Here is a 22,193-nt window from a genome sequence, read left to right on the forward strand (position 1 = left end):
TAATTATGCAATTTTTCCCTTAAAAAAAATCTTTGATTCAACAAAAGGAAAATTCAATTCTAAATATGCAGACTTAAGAAGGATACCCTTCAATAAAAGACTTAACAAAGATTAAAATAATACTACCTCCGTTAATTTTTATGTGCAACTTTGGAATATTTTATATCTCACAAATAATACCCCAAAGTTGCACATAAAAAGTAACAGAGGTAGTAATAATAATAATAAAAGGTCAATAGACACACTAGCAATGACACATGTCAATTTCTGGTGTGTCCTTAATATATTATTTTTTAATAATTAATTATTACGAAGTATAGTTTATTTAAGGAAATTATTTTTAAAAAGATGTTTATTTTTGTCAACTATATAAAATGAGCAATAATATTTACCATTCTTATTCAATTTTGTTCAAGATATTTTAAACAATTTTTATATTGTATGCTATAAATAAATTAATTTGTCAAAAGAAAATATGGGATAATTAAAATAACTTTGCATGGCACGGGAACTGACCTAGTATTAATAATAATCCCTTCATTTTAAAATAAATTTAGGCAAATTGTTAAGAATCTCTATATATATCTACATAAAGTCTTATATTTTATTCTTCCAAATCATAAATATATATTGTGTAAGGTAAATTTATAACCATATAGCCAATTTGCTATTGGTGTAGTGGTGATTGGGACTACATTTGGGCATTTGGTAGGGAGGAGCCGTGTTCGATCCCCGAATCCGGATTAGCCCAAGGATAAACCGGGTGGAACACCAAAAAAAATAACCATATTTAAAAAATGATGAATCTATACTATATTAATAATCAATAAATTTTGTAATACTTAATTAGGTAACTCCTGACTCCAAATCATAAATATAACATACGAGTAACCTCTGATTAAGTAACCCCTGATCGACCGAGTAAAGCCACATATGAAAGTTTGCGATAAATTTATGAGTAACCTCAATTTATTTATACTTCATATGACGGTATGAGTAACCTTATTTCATTTATTTTCCCATAAACTATATGAGTATGACAGAGGAATATTCGATCATTGTTAGACAAAGACTTTAGTCAAACTACCTTTTACTATCAAACAATAATAAGCATATGGGAAGTAGACTTAGTCACAAGTTTGGTTTTTGGTTAAATAGACCACATGATAACTAAACTAGATTAAAAGGGTTAATATAGGAGACAAATGCTGGGAGGAGATGAGATTTGACACCCACTAACCAATGAATCAATAAATTGGGTAATACATAAACTTATGACTGAGCTAAAACTCAATGTTGCATTCTCTCAAAGCCACAATTAACACTAAGCAATTCTAAAATCAATCTCAACTAAGCCAACAAATTCTCAACGATAGATACTGCAACAAAGTTGCTCCAACAGTTAGGAATCCACGTTCATTTTAAAAAAACCCCTGTTTGTGCTCCTTTATGCCGCTCTCGCTAGCAGGGAATCTAGTTCAGCGGCCAGGCTCCCGGTGAAGCAGAGAAGACGGTTAGGATAACGAACTTGGCAAACCAAGTGTAGATTAAACATACAATAACAATTATGCAAGATTAAGAGAGCTATTAGAAGTTCAAAGTAAATAAAGACATAAAATAGTAACAGAAAAGGATAGAAATTACTACTTAATTCAAAGTTTGAAAATAATTGCTGAAAACAAGAGAACAAGTCTTGATATTATCTTCTACACTAATTGAGTTGAGAATTCTAAGCTTAATTCACTAATTAATTGAAGTTCTAAATTACATTCATAATAAAGTATTCCTCTAGAATAACCGCAGAGAAACCTAGGCATGGTCGCGCCACTCTTTGAAGAGGCCGCATCATATTTAGTTAGGGGTAAGGTAGATTGTTTAGAACTTAGAGGAGAGGCCTCTCTAAATAGGAGATATTGTGTCAGGGGGGTGGAGAGGGTGAGATGCCGCACCTCTATGCTGGAGAGGTCGCGCCTCTTACTTTATTCAAATCAATTTGAGAGGCAATAAGTTTAGTAGCAGGATGCATGGAGATTGGAGAGTCCACAGCACTACTAGAGCTTCAACAATTATGCCAAATGGGGTAATTTTTTCAACAAGGATCATTTCTCATGTGATGAGGAGAGGCAGAGCCAACGGAGAGGCTGTGCTAGTAGAGAGGAAAGGCTCTGCCATTGCTACTAGAAGAAAATCTCAAGTTTCAAGCCATCATTTGCTAAGTGGTGGTTTAAATCACATTCTTTGGTCATCAAACCTGCAATATAGTTAAGCCAACAAAAGGGAACCACAAGAGCGCCAAAAAGAGGCAAAAAAAAAAAGGTTAAGTAAATACTACAAACAGAAAATAAAGTAGAAAAGGGGTAGAAAAGAGTAAAATAGAGAGAAAAGGCTACAAAAGAATAAAAAAAGTAAAAACACCAATTGAAAAATCAGCTTATCAGAGTAACCCGAATTTATTGTACAAGTAAATCAATTAATTAAAAATTAAGTAACCCTATTTGTCCATTCGAGTAACCCTTATTATTTTAATTTGACTATCTAAAGAATAACTCCACTTATTTGTAAAAGTAATTACATCTATCCATTGCAGTAACCCTTCGGCTCGTTTGTCACAGTAAACCCATTAGATCAACGTCATAAACCTTATTTTGTTATTGTTTTTAATATCTCTCATAAGTTTGGTGAAAAAACAAACCCTTTACTTGCTATTAACAATATTTGACTACCATATACAAAGTATATACTTCGTATGTAGTATTACATGCAAATTTACATTGTATGTTTATAAAGCATGGCACCAACAATGACCAAATTAGACGTACTTTTGATGACAGTTTTGAGTACATACCCTCCAGGCTTTCAGCGTACAACTTGTCCTACCTATGCTAAACCAGGCTAAGTAATAAACATTTAGTTTGTCTCCATAACCCCCTTCGTTGGCATGACATCATTTTCTCCAACTGAGGACTTGAGGTCACTGGAACTGCATCCCAAATAAACCTCCCGCAGACAGGCCTGAGAGCAGTGATAACGCGTCATATGTACAAGATTGCCCGCATCTCGTTTGATAGTGTGTACATTATCCTTTGCCAAAAGCACATTAATTCTTGAACTGTCATTCAGGTTTAGTCTATCACTTGCTACCAGTATCAGTTAGCATAGTTGTAACTCACAACAGTACAAGGTCCAAACTAGATATGTCTGCAAAATTTGCATTCCTCTATCCGTTAAAAAATCATGTCCTCAATATTCGTGACAATTTGTAGACCTGCAATTCATTGCAAACCCATATTGCAATTCAATATCCATGGGAATGAAATCAAGAAGTCTCAGCATCTACTCATCTAGATGATCATGGACTCTTGTACAGAAGGATGTTAATCTTCTGTACCATATATCATAGAGAAGATATAATAAGCTAATCACCCAAAATTTTCCCCTTCGTGATTACAATAACAATGAATTTTGTCCTTCAGTTTCATATATAACTACCCCGTATTAAAAATCAAGCACTCCTTATTTATAAGAAGAAATCCACCACCAATAATTTTTTTTTTTTGATCTTGAAAAAATAAAAGCTAAATACCTGAGCAGTCCTACTAGGCAATTGCACTTGTAGACAGTCCTGGAGACCATCAATTCTGCATAACCAGCAGAGATTCAGTTCAAGGAAGATTAACAAACGGCAGCAAACCAAAATATGTACGGAAAGTACAGAGTATATATATATAAAAAATAATAATAAATAAATAAATTTAAAAAGAAAAAAAATAAAAAAGAAACACTTATAAAAAGAAAAAAAACATGCTAACCTCTTCCTAATACTTCTCTGGAGATATTGCTCACGGTTGACAATATCTCTTCCACCATATTTCTTCTCATCAGTATTTAGAACAATCTGTAACATCAACTTAAGCGTAAGGTTCTTATAAAGTTAGAAGTGAATTCATTGCTTATGATCTTTCATTTCGCTTTTTATCAACACAAAAACTCTTAACGAGACAACGGTGCAATTTTAAAAAAGAGGAAGTAGATAATTGCGCTCTTCATTTCACCTCAGGTACCAATAACAGACTAACATTGACACATGGGTATGCGTACTTGACACTTCATATTGGACTAATTGGTAATTTTTTGTTAAAGGATGGAGCCTAAAATCTCTGCACATTTCATGTTCAACACGAGTAGCTTTGTCTTAGTAACATAGACGGCAATTAATGATCAGTAATATACTTCTCCAGATTTGTTTGATGCCAAATTTGCCAGTTCAGTAACTATTCAAGATCCATGTTACTTATTCTCAGAAAGATTAGAATTTAACCAAAGTCTGATGATGATAAGGCAGCTAACATTTATAATTTTTAAGGTGCTGCATTTCTGCATTCTTAAAGCTAAAATCAAGATCAAAACGAGCTTATAACTGAAATAAGTCAAACATGCATAATGTTTATTTTTGAGCTACCCCATCCCATTTTTATGTTAACATGCTGTTTTTAATTTTTGTCTCCTCTTACGTAATTTTTTCCTTACCCATTCAAATTATCTGTCTCTTGAATATCTGCTATTTCCTAAAATTAACTCATGGAATGCAGGGAGTACTGATTAATGCTGTTGACAGCAAACATCAATACAATGCAACATGGCCAACATCTAATCTTATACAACAAATAATGCTAGAATGAATAAGTTATAGGAAAAGACAATCTCAGACATTCATTACATGTATAATACATAGACAGGACAACAAACACAGAACAGCATATAAGGTAAAGCATCTTTAGTGGCAACAGCAGAAATAACTTTCTAAACATATGAGAAACCAGAAGTTCATAAACAGATCCAGACTTACTTGATATTCCCCAGCCTCTTCAACTCCAACATAATATCTCTCGTATGAATTAGTCGGATGAAAGTTAAATATGAACAAAAGCGGACCTCTCATGTAAGAAATTACCTGTAAAGTAAGAGAAACTTGTATAAATTAATTGTGTTGTTCACACTGATGGAGTAAAAGAGACCTCCAACTTCATGTGAAACCTCCAATTTCCTTATTTTCCTATTGGCAGGTCACTATGTCCAGTACTAAAGTATCTTCTTAAAAATAAAAAATAAAAAAGTCAGTCAAATGCAAAAAAGTATACATCAATAGAAATACTATGTGCTCATGTAAGAAGTTTCTCTATCATATGAACTTCAGTAGCCATGAACAATCATCTAGATACAAAAACTCGAAATGATTGTCAAACTCCCATGGAAGAAAATGCTATCGTAGTAGCTCTCCAACAGGAATTCCCAACATTGTGCAAAATAGCTACAGAAAAGACATACATATGTTTCCAAACCCACAAAATGCCTGAGGTTTTGATTTGCAAAGGGTCATGAACTCTATCAAGTTCAACTGCTCCTTTAATGGACAAAGAATACATAGTTTTAAGTTCAGGAATATGGATTTCTAGATAGAATAAGAATAGGCATACTGCAACAAAAGTGAAACAAGAACCATTTTCTACAAATGATAGTTGGAATTGTATTACCAAACATACCATTGTATCATCATTCACATGGTGAACATTTAGTAAGCCTCTTGAAAGAACCCTTTCTCTTTGATCCATCTTCATCATGTCCTACAAAAGAAAACCATGCTGGACTCAGTATCTCATGATAACCTCTCCATGTTAAATATATCAACTTTCCACAATGTTTCCTCCCAATTTTAAGAGGGATGGTGGAAAGGAAGGGAAGAACAAAGTAAGAAGCTATTGTTACTATGAGAACAAATGCGGCAAAACTGTAGGGATAGAATAAGACCTGGTCAAAGGCATATAAATCACAGTGAATGCCTTGCTCTGTTAACAAATCCCAACGTCGGTTAGCTGATTCCATTGAGAAGTCGTTGCTTGCTGTTGGAAACTCAACACTCTAGTACGAGGAAAGGCCATACCACATGAGAAGATGCAAATTATGCAATGCATTTTCAACATAGTAAGAGACATGTCACCTTGGGATGCCCAAATTCATTGCCCATGAAATTGAGATAAGCACGGCCACCGATAGTAAAGGTAATCAGTCTGATAAGCTGAGGCAGGAAAAACTTGAGTTTCTCAAGGTAAACTCATCAAACTTTCTTATACTGAATTACACAATAACGTCAAATTTCAAGGAACATATAAACACTATATAACGAAAAATTGATGAGAAGCAATGGCAAAAAAAAATAAATAAATAAAAAATAAAAAAAAATATATATATATATATGATGAATTACACATCTATATTCTCTCAAGACACAAATTGCAATCCAAAGTTAGAATTTGGACCAGGAAAAGGGAGCATAAAGGCATACTTTGTGTAATGATGTTCCTCTTAGAAACAAGTCTGTTGATTCTAGTGACTGTTCTTCAATATTACCAAATAATATCTCTGCAAAAGACTTCCCTCCAGATATGGACTGAACAAGAAAGAAAAATATGAGACTGAATTTTTACAGATTCCTGTAAGAATTCAAAGTTCAAACATACAATTCTGATGAATAGAGAGAAACTGATCACCTGATTGTGATTTTCAGCATATAGAAGCATCTTGTCAGCATGCAATTTGCTACCCATCAATGTTGTCACAATCTGCAGCATATAGACATTTTTTGCAAGAAAAAAGTTTGTAGTCTGAATAACTGACCATATCAATTTAAATTGTAATGGTGAAATCTAATTATCAAGTTGTACAACCTTACTCATGCTCCATTCGTTATCAGGGACATTCTCAAGAAAGTCCAGCCACATCTCAGATGCAGAAAGATTAACATAGTAATCGAATCCTAGTCCACCTTGAGAAGTGGGCTCACACAATCCAGGATAATATGTCGCCTGAACAATATAGCAACACTGATCTTAGAATTGAAGTACAACGGCCACAATTACATGTTTATGAAAATCAACTAAAGCTTTAATAAATGCATGCAGCATAGATTGAGGAGATGTACAAGTATGTAGGAAATTTAGAGAAACAGTTTGGGTTTATGACAGAACGTTCAACCATGGAAAGGATTGATTTGATAAAGAAAACGATGGAGTACAAAAGAGCGAAAAAGAGGGAATTGCATATGATGTCACTGATCTGGAGAAAGATTATGACAAAGTGCCAAAAAAAGAACTTTAGTGGGCAATGGCCAAGAAAGGTATTCCTCCAAAATATATTGCCTTAATTAAGGATATGTACCAAGACATGAAAACAGATGTTAGGATTTGTGTTGTAGTTACTATTGGACATTATCAAGAGTCAGCATTAAGTCATTTTCCCTTTGCAGCAAATTAGAACAAAGAAACAAGGTCTGTCTATCCAGGAAGAGGTACCATAGTTTTGCGGATGACATCGCACTGGTGGAAGTGACTAAAGTCGGAGTGAAGGCTTTGGAGCAATGGAGAAAAAGGATTAAGTCCCGCAGGTTCAGATTTAGTCAGAGTAAAATGTAGTACATGGGATATCGATTTAGCACTACTAGGGAGTCAAGCGGGGATGAGCTTTGGAGTTTGGATGGTGAGTTATCCCAGAGCGAGTGTTTTAAGTACCTTGGTTTGATATTACAGAATAATGGAGATATTGAGCAAGATTAAACCAAGGTAGACCAAATGGAGAGTTGCAAATAGGGTATTGTGTGACAAGAGTAACCCTTAACATTAAAGGAAAGATTCTACAATACGCCAATCAGACCAACATAGCTATATGGGTCTGAAATCTTAAAGGAATGTTGGAGTTGCAGATATTGAGGGTAAAATAAGGGAGAACAGACTACGCTGGTTTGGGCAATTACAAGGAAGACCAGAAGAAACACGGTAAGGAAAGTAGAGAGGTGTGATCATGAGAATCTTAGAAGAGGTCAAGGAGGACTTTAAATGACTTGGATGGAAGGAGTTAAGAATAAAATGAAGAAATTGGGTTTCGAGGGGCACATAGCACTAGAGAGAAGGTAATGGATGGAGAGGATCAGTGTTACATGCAGCAATGAAATAGTAGATAAGAACGAGATGTGAAGAAAAAAAATACAGTATCAACATATAGTGACAATCCAAAAGCAATAGTCTTACATCTTCTGCAATAGTTATAATATTAGGATGCAGAACATGCAGAATGTCATTTGCCATGATTAGGTACATTAGGGCATCCCTGTCTACATACTGGTTGCAGTATCTGTAATTAAACAAGTTTTACAAGTCAATATCAATGTTTTAATCAGGTATGATGCATTTAGAGCATTAAGTATGTCTAAGAAAATGATTGCCTCTTCTGCAAATAGCACATGCCGGCTTGAAAAAAATTACAACAGAAAATTGCTGTAAAGGTACACGGTAAAATGTTTGAATAAAGTTTTTTTTTAAAAAAATCATAATTAAAAAATAAAAATAAAAATAAATAAATAAAAATAAAAAAAGAAAAAAATAAAGAGGATAGTGGAAATTCATCCAGCAACATCAGAATTGCTACAGTTAAAATGATAATCCCATCCACAAATTATGATAACTGATAAGTCGAACTTTTTAATTATTGATTTTTCCCCCACAAAATGCATCAATAATTTTAGAGTGAGGGAGTGAGGGGCTAAAATTTTGTAACAAGATATAAGAATTAAAAAGTATCAACATGATAATTTGACGCATGTCTACTTTTGGGATTTGCTGGAATTAGTAATGTAGATGTTTGGCAATGCAATACTCCTTTAACAAAGACAGCAAAGACATTTATGAAGACTTACTCCCCCAATTCACCAGTGAAACTAGCAAAGCCATTGTGTGTATAAATCATTGAAGAGAGCGAATGAAACTGAAAACCATCAATTCGATACTCTTCAACCCACCTGCTCAAATAAACCATCAATTTAAAAACAATCAATTTCATATACCATCATGTTAACAGAACATAACTTTAACAAAATGAGCTGACAAATAAGCAAAAGATACAAATCGATGATAACAGTAAAACAATAGATCTTAAAAGTTGAATCACTACCAATTCAGATTGGAAAGGAGATACTGTAGCACATCAACATCACCATACTTGAACATTCTAGTTCCCCAATATTTGTGCTGTCCTCGTTTCCCTAATCACAAAACAAGCACATTAAACTAGCTTCAGAAATATTACTTCTCAAAAAAAAAAAAAAAAAAAAAAAAAAATCATAATTCCTGAAATAATGACATGAAGGCAAAGGAAACAAGCACTTTGGAGTTATACTTCGATTCTCTTTATGCTTTTGGTCATATAAATTTCTGGACACCCATGAAGAACGACATCTTAGGAAGCATGAAGTATGGCAAGGGGACATAGACATAGAGTGAATCATAAATCCACAGAACACCAGAAGTATCAGTAATAAGATTACCAGTATGAAAGTAGCAGTCATTTGTTCCATCAAAATGTGACAATCCAATCATCTCATCTGCTGCTGCATATGAATGCACAATATCTAGAAATACTAGTAGTCCTAGACCTGTCAAAGAATAAATACGAACAAAATCATTTTGTTTGGTTTCCCCTCCAGATAAACAAGTAAAGAAAATTTCACCAAGAATACCCCGAGGTTTGGTACATATTCAGTGAGATGCCTTTAGCCTTGATGATATATATTAAGGTATGTAACATGTTGATGGCTAACTTATTTCCAAAGAGGTACCTACTGCATGACCAATGACCATTTTACCCCAAAAAACACTGGATAAGTCATTGATAGCATGGACTATAACTCTTTGAAAATATACTTAATCCATAGTCCATAAGATTATAAATCAAAGTCAAGAGTTCCCATCACCCAAATTTTTCAGAATAGAGTATTATAAAGAGTAATTGATATCTTGCTTATACTATTATAGAAGATGGGTAACAACCATGAGCTTCATCAATCAAGCGCTTGAAGTCTTCTGGTGTGCCATAACGACTGCTTACAGCATACATGTTGGTAACCTGTATCAACATTCAAATAAGCTACTAAAGTACTGCAAAGAATAAAAAATAATAAAATAATAAAAAAACATACTTTGAATATGTTTTTCTTCATACATTAACCTCCAAAGAGAAAAGGAGGCATATAGAACTTGAAATGATACAAAGCATTTGGGTTAAGGTTTCTTTTTTAAAGGTTAAATACTATCATTAATCTAAAGAGTAACTACACATTCTAATAGCTTCATAATACATAAAAGTATCTATATGCAAGTCAAGGTTTCATAATTCACACATAAATGGCTGCAAAGATAAGGAAAGGTGACATGTGGTATCTTGCAGGCTTGTAGCTGTGCACTTTTACCCCACATATACTTATTTATGCTCAACTGCCCAAGCATCATTTTAACAGGAGGTCACCACATTAATCTCACCAACAATTAAGCAAATGCAAGTAGATAACATTTTAAAGAAGAGTTAAGCATGTGAAACACACAGCTAGTGATACACTAGTCCCAGCAGCAAAATCAACTTGGACAAACAAGATATGCTCGTGAGCTCCGCTGATTTCTAAATCAATGTTCAATCATCTTCTTTAATGGCCAAAGTAGTGCCAAACTGACAAATTGGTATATGTAGGGTATTCAGCAATTTGGTAGACACTAGACAGAGTTCAATTGGGTACATATTGGTATATAAAAATAGCCACGGAAACATATAGGCATAGATATAGTGTGTGCCCATCAATACTTTACTTTTGTAGTTTTCTACTCCCTCCCATCCTTAAAGATTGCGCCATATACTAAAAATGTATGTTCTTATAAGATTGCCCCATATACTAAAAATGTATGTTCTTTTAAGATTGCCCCAAATACTAAAAATGGATGCCCTTAAAAGATTGCCCCATACCCTATTTGATAAATTGTTTCCACTTGCAACCCTACTTGTTCTCTTCATCTCTTCTACCTCCTCATCAATACTTGTCCCTACCCTGCACTAAATCTTGCTTTGATTCTTAAAGTGAATTTGAGGTTAAGGGCAATCTATTAGGGACAGAGGAATTAACTTTTATTAGAAAATTGGATTTCATCCCTCTTCATTCTTTACATTTTTTGGGGGTACAAGGGTGAGAAAAGCCTAAAAAATAAAGGAACAACAAAGCCTTTTTAAATTAATCAATCAATCAACCAATCAAAGCCATAATCCCATAAGTGGGGTCAACAAAGCCTTATTCCCAAAAATTATTTGGATCGCCTAACATGAATTGTGAAAAGGGACCATTCGTGAAAAGTGAAACAAGAAAAGTTCAAAACATGGCAAAAGCTACCCAAGCAATGACCTCATCAAGTATATACCACAGTTCTGGTGGCGAATCTTGTAAATTACCACCCTTCAAAGCTTGTTCGATTCCCTAACTAACAACCATTAGGAGCCAATAGGAGAATTGAATAAAAGGTTAAATATTAGGGCTATATGTGTCCATTGATTTAGTATCACTGTGTAACCTTATATACCAAATTGTCCAATACACATAGTTTTATGTATCATTTTGTCAATTGGACCCTTCTTTTTCACAGAAAAGACCATGAAAATGGAGATAAAAGTTTTAACTCACTCTATAACCAGCTGTGAAGTAATCTTTGTGCTCAATGACACCAAATAATTGGACTGCATTGTACCCGAGCTGCTTTATGAAAGGAAGGGTCTGCAATTTTAAAGCCAGGAAAACAAAAAATCAATAAAGAAAGAGCCATAGACATCTTATCAAGGGATGAACATAGATATTCTATTTCAATACTGCAGATCATCCAAAGAGTGGAACCTTCTCAGTAAAATCATTAAAGGAGGTTATCGTAGGCTCTAACCCACTGATTCCGACGTGGCACTCATAAATGCGCAAGGATTTAGGGACAGTCGGTTGCTTGTTTCTCCACTTATGAGCGCTCTCAGGTGGCGGCTCCCAGTGAACAGCACAAGGTTGATCTCCCTCCACGTCTATAGCATGTGCATGAATCAAATGAAATCAATTCTCAGTGTCTGACAAAGTCAATATTGGATTATGCTTGGGGAAATAACAACAATGTCTGCAAGACTCTAGAAAACACACAAGTGATATAAGTAATGGGAATGATGATAATAAAGGAATTGGTGGATTTCAAACCTTGATAAACTAAACAGAACTTATCAGGTAAATAACTAAATGCCTCTGCAAAATCACCTTATGTAGCATCACAAATCGTAATGTAGCAATGAAACAAGATGTCAGATTGTTAAGTCTAGGGCAACGTCATTACTTTAATATAACAATGTCAAAGGACCAGAAAGAGCAGCCAGAACTACTAGATTTCATGTTTGAAACTCAACTATAATTATATACTGAACAAACCATACAAACAACACAGAGCACAAGGCTTCATATTCCGCCTCAAGTAAGGTTGAGGCAGCAGAAGTACTCAGCCTAATATCTTGAAGAGAGGTCATCAAGCATCTTTTGTATGTATCCAAGACAAGAAGTATCTGCAATATCTGAGAAGGTCTTCCTTACTTAGAATATAGCACATGCATATAAGACAAATAAGACAAATTGGCTACAAACAATGTTCCAACTGCTGCTTTTCTGAGCAAGGTAACTCTTGAGAAAAGTCATGGAAAAAAAAAGTTAATTTCAAACCTGAATAATTCCTGATAGTATCAATAGAAGGAATTTAATTCACCTGGAAGAACGTAAGTAGCCCAGGCTGGAACCCTTTCCAAAGCTCCATCAGGAGTGTTGAAATAGACCCTGTACTTGCTTCCGTGTGGAATACAAGGACTATACTTCTTCATCCAAGCTTTTCTTCCTTTTCTTGTCTCAAACCAATAAGCAAGAGGAGGCTTCTTGTTACGAAATTTCTCTCGAGAAATTGGATCAGCCACAACATTATAAATGTCATATTCCTTTCCACTATCAATCACATCATAACGAACAAATTCAGGAGGCTTATCTTTATGCTGTTCTCTGTAAGCCTTATATCTAGTTTCAGCATCAGGTAATTCTTCCAATTCCTCCAGTGTTTGTGGTCCATTAGGGCCAAAAATTTGTTCATACAATTTCGATGCTACTTCATATCGATTATTGAGGTAGCGATCCTCCCCTGGTTCCCAATACTCATCATTTGCTCTCTGGAAAGCTTCGTCAATGGAAACCGTATCACCTTTATCATAGTCATCCACATAATTGTATTGCTGGAAATAAAGATCATCGGCCTCTTCTCCATCCCTCAACTTATCATCAAGAATTACAAACCAATACCCATAATCATCATGGCCAAGGTGACCTTCTCTAGCAGCATTTTCAACAGGAGACCAATTATTGAAGTCACCAACTAGAGCACAATATCGTGCACCTGTGGTTGGATGATGTGACAACATGATATGAGCAACCTTTGCAAAAACAAGCATAATGGGCCGATGGGGAATTGAAACAAAAAAAAAGGTACTAACGGTAGATTGAGAACTAAACACATTTATCACCATTAATATTCCTCCCCCTTACACCATTTCATTCCTTCATGATAACAAAAGGTTAAGCTTTCCCTTTTATTGTGTGCCACTTAACAATTGAGAAAATAAGATTGCTAGTTATCTTAAAAGTGAAGAGCCAACACAGAACTCCATCCAAAATTAACAATCACGTCGACAATATAACTTGAACTAGTAATGTGACAAGTGACAACTAAGTATAATTTATTAATTTGAACTAGTAACGTGACAATTGACAACTGACAACTAAACCCCGAACGTAGGAAGTATATAACATAACTACAGAATGTGCATTAAGGAAAACCTGGAGCCCATTCCATGAAATCTACCCGATGCTGCGGATGGCGATGCATACCCAACAATTCATACCTGCAGAAACACACACACAAACAACATAAGAACCATATACATTTCCACCATAGTACATTGTCAAAATAAAAAAAATAGAAAATAAAATAAAAAAAATCAACATTTTTGAATTAACAATAACTAACCCAGAAGCCAATTCTTTGAGATTCATGAACCGCTGAAATATTTCATCTTTACGGTTTTTATAAGCCTTGTGCCTACAACACATAAAATTATCTCAAAATTAACACAAAAACCAAAATTTCCATTAAAAAATTGGGGAAAAAATGCTAAAAAATGGGAAATTCAATACCTTTCACGCAGGAACTGAGAAAAAGCTTTGTGGGTAATTCCGAGTCGAGTTAAAAACCCAACTGGGTCAACTCGTTTCTCAGTCGTTGATGATTCTTCTCCTTTTCTGGGTTGATTTTGCTGTTGTTGGGGTTGTTTTGAAGAAGATGAGCACCTCCATTTCTTAGAAAATTTGAATTTTTGAAATTGGGGTTTTTTTGGAAGGTGAAATTGAGGATAATTGTTGCTTAATTGTAATGAATAACACTGAGATTGTGCTGTTAATGTGATGAACATTTTTCTTGCTTAAATTTGAGAAGTTGTGTTGAAGTTTTAGATAAGAGGGTTTTAGAAGGTTTATGAGTTTGGACTTTGGAGGGGTTTTTGAGTCGACTCGTTTTAAGAATGATGATCAGCTCCCGAGTTAAACCTGATTTTTCTTTTTTTTTTAAGCAAAACCTGATTTTTCTTTGTTTTACTACAGTTGATTTTTAACTGTATTTTTTAACTGAAAAAAAGGGGAAATCATTTCTCAAAAAAAGTCAAAATTGATTTTAAAAAAAACACACACAAAAAAAAAAAAAGTCAATTCATGGGGCCTTAATTGATGAGTGAAAACACTGTTTTTACTTTAAATTTAAAACATATCCCGTATATATAATTAAGATCATATGAGAATTTATAAGGCTAAAATGAGAATAAGAAAACAATTTAAACCCTTAGATCATCATATAATCAACCGAACAAGGTTTTTCTTGTGTTCACGATTTTTCAAATTATTTCCCCAGTTTATTCACTTTTGAAAGCAATTTCTAAAACCCATTGATTGATTTCATTTATTTTTACTTATTTTTTTTACGTAGTATTAACAATTTATAGCTAGAATTTGAAATCACTTTGTAAAGTTATAAAATTACCTTTTGATTGTAGCATTTCCTTAAGCAATGATTTATTTTTTAAAGTTGATCTGACATCATAAATCCTTGTCTCTACTTAGTTTAGTAGCTCGTCTTCTTTCTACATTCAACATATATTACTAAACCTTAGGGTGCAAGATGTTGTTTCCTATCTATGTATCACTTCAAATGAAAGATTCCAAACGAAACAAACATAAAGAAACAGATGGAATATGCTACATTGTATAATCAGAAACATATGCTCATAAATAACAAGAAACATAGAGGTCATTTGTTATTTGTTCAATCACAAGTAACAAGTTCAGACACCAGTTTTTCTAGATCACAGTAGAGAGCAAACGTATAGTTAAACCAAAATGCATGAGTATGTATGGCCTTCTATAAAATTGTGGGCCACAAGTTTACAAAATAGTATTCAGATTATGAAAGCTCATGTTTGCCTTTGGTATATAAATTCCAGCTTACATATTACAATAACTGTGACAAGACTGGCAACAACCAACTAGCACAAGTATTATACGACTTCGCAGCCAATGTGTATACCCACAGGCCACAGCCATGAACACACTGCATTTGAACTTCCAGAGTACAATATGATGACAGAACGTTGAGACGAGCGGTATCAGATCAGCCATGTATAGAAGAAAGTATGCGCCGTTATAGCATTCATTGTTTCTTCGGGTACTCCCTTGGGCCAAATATTGTCGATCCAATTCTCACATTAGTACTACCCATCTCTATCTGCAAAATTTATACAACACAAGCATTTTCAGACCCTCATTCACAAACAACATCGCATAATAAAATGGTAGATAGTGTTTTTTACTGCTAGCTCAAAGTCCCCAGACATTCCCATTGACAGTTCACATTGCTCCTCAGCAATTCCCAGTTCTTTGCAAACTGCACCTCGACAATTTGAAAGTGTCTGCAAAATTTAGAGGGATCAGCTTGTTGAGCAATCAATCTCAAGAAAACCAATTCACAAACAAGACATTATACTAGTAAAACAACAACCTCTTTCAAACAAAAATAATATATAAGTGGGATGTAACACAAGTTGAGAGAAGTTTAAGTATCAAGATATGCCATTTGATGCACATCAAATGGCCAGGGAAAACATAATGGATGTTATTCACAACAAGTTAATGTGGAAGATGAGGTAAAGTAGAAACAAGTGACAGTATATTATCACCTTGAAATTTTCAGGGGTAGAAGTGTAGTCTGGCATTCCTATTGTCATTAAGCCACGAAACTCAAGATTTGGACACCCCAACTTGACATGCTTCACAAGCTCTACACATGCTGGCGGATCAACTCCAGCTTTTGCTGTAGCAATATCAGAATAAATATGTCCTCCATGAGCAATACCACTGTGTAATGTATCATATTATCAGAAGTAGATTCAGCAACTAGAAACTCGTACAATTCAAAAGGCAACAGGGAGATCATGTCCGAATGATAACTTGAGATTGATGCCCATACAAGCTAACAATTTACCATAGGACATGCAACTTTGAAGAAATTCAATTTTTTTGCAAGTAAGTGAAGAAACAGGTTTGTTAACAAAATGGAAGAGAAAATTAGTGTAAATGGTGAATTAGACAAAAATAATTAAAAGAATGAGAACAGCAATCAGAACTGTGAGCAGCTTCCCACTGAACAAAACCTAATTCTGAGTTTATACTCAAGACCTAGGATCGAATCCATTCTACATTGCTGCCTTGGCAATTTAGCCCTTCAACTTAATCGCAATTCAACAAATTAACTCATTAGAATGCAAAATTAGTTCTGTAAAAGTGACGTTGACCAGATATGTCTACACTGCCAACTCAGCAAGGTAGATGGATGATAGCTGACATGCTTAAAGAACATCTTTAGCTCACCGCTAATCCCCATTAAGAATATCTTCTTTATACAAAAATTACACAAATATCAAATTTGATAGCATTGTGCCACCACGGCACCACAGGAGCAAACAATTAGTTAGGATCTACATCATCAAGAAAATGTAAGAACCGGAAAGCAATGGATTCTAGTTCGGGAATCAGCCTCAGCATATAGCATAACAAAAGTCTAAGAACAGAAGGCAACCTCTGCTCCTATCTTATTCTATACTCTACTTCTTAACCTAAATAGGCACACTATCACAGTACCACCCCTGCCTTCCTTCCCTCTTGTTACTTCTGATTATAGAGCATGAAAGTGACTAAGATATTTAACACATCGAAATAAGATATTAAGGCTCCAAACCCCCTCCCCCCCCCCCCCCCCCCCCCCCCCCCAATATCCTGTTTTTACACAAGTGGGTGTACAGAAAGTTCTTTGGAACTCTGAAGTTGTTTCAAATACTTACATGTTTCACCACTGGTATTCACTTGCACCAAAACCTTAAGAGGCTTTCTTCCTATAGCTGACACTGCACGATCAAGATGATTGGCTAGCTGTTTAGCATGGATAGTTTTTGGTCAGTTCAAGGATTTCACACAGAAAAGCAAACTGAATATAAATATCTTTAATGAACATAAAAGAACCAGTTCAAATGATACACCAGCTATTTTCTGATCTCAGTTAATTAAGAAATCATACCTTCTGGCTATCTACACCCTCAACCATATCAAGGTTTGGCACACAAGCTGCACAATAGAAACAAACATAGGGAAATGGTTGAGTCACATAATATATAAGACTGGAATTTCAGATTATCAGTAAAAGTAGAGCTAAGATGATTGCATAACTTTCTAAAATTATGCACATTACTAAAGACAATATTTTGTCAATTTTGTATTCGTCACAAAACCCCTCTTTAAAACAGCTCATTTATGAGTTTTGGATTGGTATTAAGAGGTACAGTCAAACATGAACAATTAGCTTTGCAAATGCACCAATTGTACTAGCATTCTTCCATCACCCTATACTTTACAGTAAACTATTCCAACATTTCATCATATCAATAAAAGTTTTTTTTAATCTTAAATTCGATCCCCTCAACTAAATTACCATTCACCACCTCAAATTAGATTAGTACATTCAAATAATGAACATAAATTTTCATTTACACAATATTGCAGAATTAAAGGAAAGGAAGTAAGGAACCAGTAATTAGTAAGCTGAGTACTTATGCACATAGCATCAAATAGAACAGAATTATGCACTCAAACACCATAATTTTCATTTTTTACATAACAAATCTAAAAACTTATGAATAATCTAATCATTCCAGAAATACAACCATTTTTCAAGGAAATATCAGCATTTAATTTCTTAAAAATTTAATTTATTTACAATTAAACTAAATACACTTGTAATTTCCTCAAATTTCCAAAATAAAAGAACTTACCGAGCAGAGATTTGACTTTATTAGTCTGCAAATGCCCAATAAAATGCCATTCAATATCCTCCGGCAACTGCAAACCCCACAAAAAAAAGACAACATTTTTCCAATTAAATTCTCAAACCCAATATAAATAATAGCTCAAAAGGAGGAGAGAGAAAGATAGAGAGAGAAACCTGAGGAGCTTTTTCAAGGAATTCTTGGACGTAATTCTCGCCGAAGCAACGGTGGCCGGCGTCGTAGAGTTGGCGGATGAGAGAGATTGGTTTTGTTTTGGACACCGCAACAACCCTTACTCCGCCGGGGTCACGGCCAACTTTCGCCGCCGATTGACGGACGCGGCTCATCACTGATCTTAATGCTGTCACTGCTATACCCTCCATTGCCGGAGCTGCCATTTTTTGTAAAAAAAAAAATGGTGAGTAATATTTCTGGCTTGTAAATAGATGACTTGGGATTTGAGGAGCCTGAGATAGTATTGGGCTTTATAGTCTAATACTCGTTTTCACAATCTAAACAATCCATTACAATATGGATTGGTCCAATTGGTAACAAGTTAAAAGGATTTGACGATTATGAATTAGAAGGTTGTCGTGAAAAGTTGTTGGAGTGACTTTAAAATTCACGGAGTATTAGGACGTACTCGGTACTCATGATGATGCACTGGATATGTTATTGGCTTATTGCCTATTTACTTACGAAAACAACACAAAGTGAAATGTTGGTATTTATTAGAATTTCTTAAAAATAAAAAAAGAAAATTAGTGGGACAGGTAGTTAATATTCTAACACATAATGGAAAAACTGTGGTGAAAGACTGTGGTAATCAAAATCCCAAATCGATCATTTTATCAAAAAAAAAAAAAAAATCGATCTTGTGATCAATTATTATAATTATTACTGTATTATCGTTTTGGAATAACCAATACAATCTATTTTTGCACACTTGTCCATTACAAGTATTTTGGAACGAAAGTGGAATTTTTCTGGCACGCATCGACTGCACCAAGGGTTAGATGACTAGTAGAAGACACTATCACAGTTGTAAGTACTAAGGGCCTGTTCTCTTACGTTGAAATTCAGTTCAGCTCCTAATTTCCTTCTCTTATAAAATATTCATTTCAGTTCAGTTCAGCTGAGTTCAGTCAATGAGAACAGGCCCTACATATGTGAAGTTTAAGCATGCCTACAAGTGTGGCCAAAATTTTAAAATACTAACGAAAGATTGACGACATCATAACACTTACTCCCTCCATTTTTAAATACAAGCTTCATTTCTCCATGCACGGAGTTTTAAGAGAAATTGGAGAAAGTAATAAAATATGGAGGTTGTGGGGGTAATTAAGAAAATAAAAAATTGTAAAAAAACAAAAGTAGTGGAAGAATAGTAGGAGAGAGAGTATTATGTTGGGTCCACTAAGTGTGAGAAATGAATTAAATATTATAAAATATTTCCAAAAAAGGAAATGGAGCAAGTATTTAAAAACGGGCAAAAAAGGAAAGTGGAGCATGTATTTAAAAACGGAGGGAATATTAACTCAATTACACAAAAAAAACAGTTCTTTTTATTTATCTGGGTAGGGTAGGGATGACAATTTAATCCGAGTTCGATTCGAATCCGATCCAATCCGAAAGAAAAAATCCAATCCGAATCCGTTAAAATTAATTCGAATCTGATAAAATAGATCCGAATTAGAGTAGGAGGCGGATCGGACTTGGACCCTACGCAAAGTCCGATGGAGTCCGATCCGAGTTCGAATCCGAGAGTATGAGCATATGCTTTATAACTTGGTACAATTGTTTGCTTGTTTTGTAGCAAAATTTTGTTATGTAACTAAGTTTATAATTTAAATATGTTATGTTTATACTTTATTTGGTATGACAATACAAACAATTTTTAGGTATATGACATAACAAAAAAAATAATAAAAATATTCGGATCATTTTGGAGGTCCGTGTAAACAGAGCGGATTCGAACTCGGGTTTTTCGGACTCAGATTCGTATCCGAGTCCAAGATCTGTTTACTAAACAGATCGAATTCGAATTTAGCTACATCTGACCCGAATCCGATCCGTTGCCATTCCTAGGGCGGGTGGCCCAAGTGGGGAGTTGTGAATAATGAGAAGCTTCAATTAGATAGAATTGATACAGATAAGATGGTCCCAACATTAAAATTTAGGTATTACTTTCGTAAGAGTAGTGTTTGCTCCTTCATATGAGTCATATGAAAACAAGTTGAACTATTTGGACAATGAGAAATTGAAGTCACTCAATGTGCTTGTTGAATTTGATCCAATAAGATATGGCATAAGTTGTAAACATAAGTAGTTAATAGGGCCTTCTGATTGACTGGACTGGACTGAACTGAACTGAATTGAGCTGAACTGAACTAAACTGAATATTTTATGAGAGAAGAAAATTAAGATAAAAACTGAACTGAACTGAACTTATTGGAGCTGAACTGAAAATAAGCTAAAGAGAACAGGCCCTAAGATGAATACGGAGCTTCTCAAAAATGAAAATTTGAATTAAACATAGTTGGTGTTTAATTTGGATTATGATGTTTTATGACCTTTTTTTAACATATGTTTTGAAAGGCAAATGGGAAAGGTTATTCATGAGAAATAACGGAGTTTACACATATATTAACATGACAAGTACATTAACATAGAGTTCCATGCTTATCCCCTTGAAAACCAATCATCCATAATTATTTATGTCAAACTTATTTTCATGTTTACAGCTGATGGCAAGGAAATTTAGGCATCAAAATCGCGTTATATCAGCTTCCGTCCGTCGACGACATCAGCTTATGTCCATTGACGACACCGACTTTTGTCGAACAATGAGCTTCTGTTCGTCATCGGCAACACTTGCTTCCAAAGTTGACACTAGCTTTTGATTCGATGAACAACGTCCAACGGTGTCATCAACATCAACATTACATCAACTTAAGGTTACATATGAACAAAGTGCACCATTAGAAAAAGACAATGACGAAGGCATGCAACGACACTAACATTAAAGTGGATGCAAAGTCCAAACTAAGTATAATTTTCCTAGTTTTTGCCGTGCTCCAACTAAGAAAATGGGGACTATTGTTATGGGTCAATTTGTACGAACGTTGACCGATGTTGACAGCCAAGACGAAGATATACAAGACCCTGTCAAGATAGTTAGTAATGGTCCCTAAAATCAAGGAGAAATAATAGATCAACAAAAATAAGTATTCAAGGTTGTTACGATGTATATACTCTCTAAAGCAGTTCAAGTTTGTCAAAGGACCAAGTAAAAGAGTTAACCACTACTCCCACTATTTAAGGATGTGGCTGATGAAACCATGCAACAACCACCCAAAAGTATCTCAAGATTATAATATCTCAAGACTATAAAGTTCCTACGGCAAAGAGGAGGAAAAAACCTAGCTATTTACTCATTTACTGCCAATCTCTATATCCAATCCCATGAATCTCATACAATCGATATCAACTCATCTAATCCTTAGTACGTACTTCGTATTTCCTAATTTCCATCCACATAGGAATTCCACTAGACCACTACGACAAATGCCACTGACATCCTACTTATATAACCTCCTCCTAAATACACTACATACTACTCCTTTATTCCCATGCAATGTCACCAACCTCATCCACGTGGACTTTCCACTAAATGTATCATTGCCCAACTACTATATTCTAATTCCAACACTACTCATCTAAAAGACCACTACTATAATGTGCTTCTACAATATTGCTAGTCTACTTCGCCAAATACCTTCCTGACCAAATACTCTCCATTAATATTCAAAATCTTCAGCTATCTTTCCTAGAAAAATGAACTATAATGTGAGAAA

The 22,193-nt window shown here is 34.6% G+C and overlaps 2 protein-coding genes across 2 annotated transcripts; both read right to left on the bottom strand.

Moving 5' to 3' along the window:
- Nucleotides 1-2,674: 2,674 nt before the first annotated feature.
- On the bottom strand, nt 2,675-14,424 carry LOC145603765 (1,4-alpha-glucan-branching enzyme 3, chloroplastic/amyloplastic-like). Its single transcript, XM_081659748.1, has 21 exons — nt 14,111-14,424; nt 13,944-14,015; nt 13,754-13,818; nt 12,642-13,313; nt 11,750-11,922; nt 11,543-11,632; nt 9,873-9,948; nt 9,371-9,478; nt 8,998-9,088; nt 8,744-8,845; nt 8,079-8,181; nt 6,723-6,860; nt 6,546-6,617; nt 6,341-6,445; nt 5,996-6,073; nt 5,806-5,916; nt 5,541-5,621; nt 4,847-4,951; nt 3,810-3,895; nt 3,584-3,638; nt 2,675-3,265 (listed from the first exon to the last, which is right to left on the bottom strand). Exons 1-21 carry the CDS (start codon nt 14,383-14,385, stop codon nt 3,233-3,235), a joined length of 2,691 nt encoding a protein of 896 aa, XP_081515874.1. The 5' UTR covers nt 14,386-14,424; the 3' UTR covers nt 2,675-3,232.
- An 826-nt stretch (nt 14,425-15,250) lies between these two features.
- Nucleotides 15,251-18,933, bottom strand: LOC145604911 (uncharacterized). Its single transcript, XM_081660897.1, has 7 exons — nt 18,513-18,933; nt 18,343-18,409; nt 17,592-17,638; nt 17,359-17,446; nt 16,198-16,331; nt 15,832-15,930; nt 15,251-15,746 (listed from the first exon to the last, which is right to left on the bottom strand). The coding sequence occupies exons 1-7, from the start codon at nt 18,732-18,734 to the stop codon at nt 15,672-15,674; spliced, it is 732 nt and encodes a 243-aa protein (XP_081517023.1). The 5' UTR covers nt 18,735-18,933; the 3' UTR covers nt 15,251-15,671.
- Between the last annotated feature and the right edge of the window lie 3,260 nt (nt 18,934-22,193).

Source organism: Chenopodium album, chromosome 22 (assembly GCF_948465745.1).
Source record: "Chenopodium album chromosome 22, dcCheAlbu1.1, whole genome shotgun sequence".
In the NCBI taxonomy this organism is placed as follows: Eukaryota; Viridiplantae; Streptophyta; class Magnoliopsida; order Caryophyllales; family Amaranthaceae; genus Chenopodium; species Chenopodium album.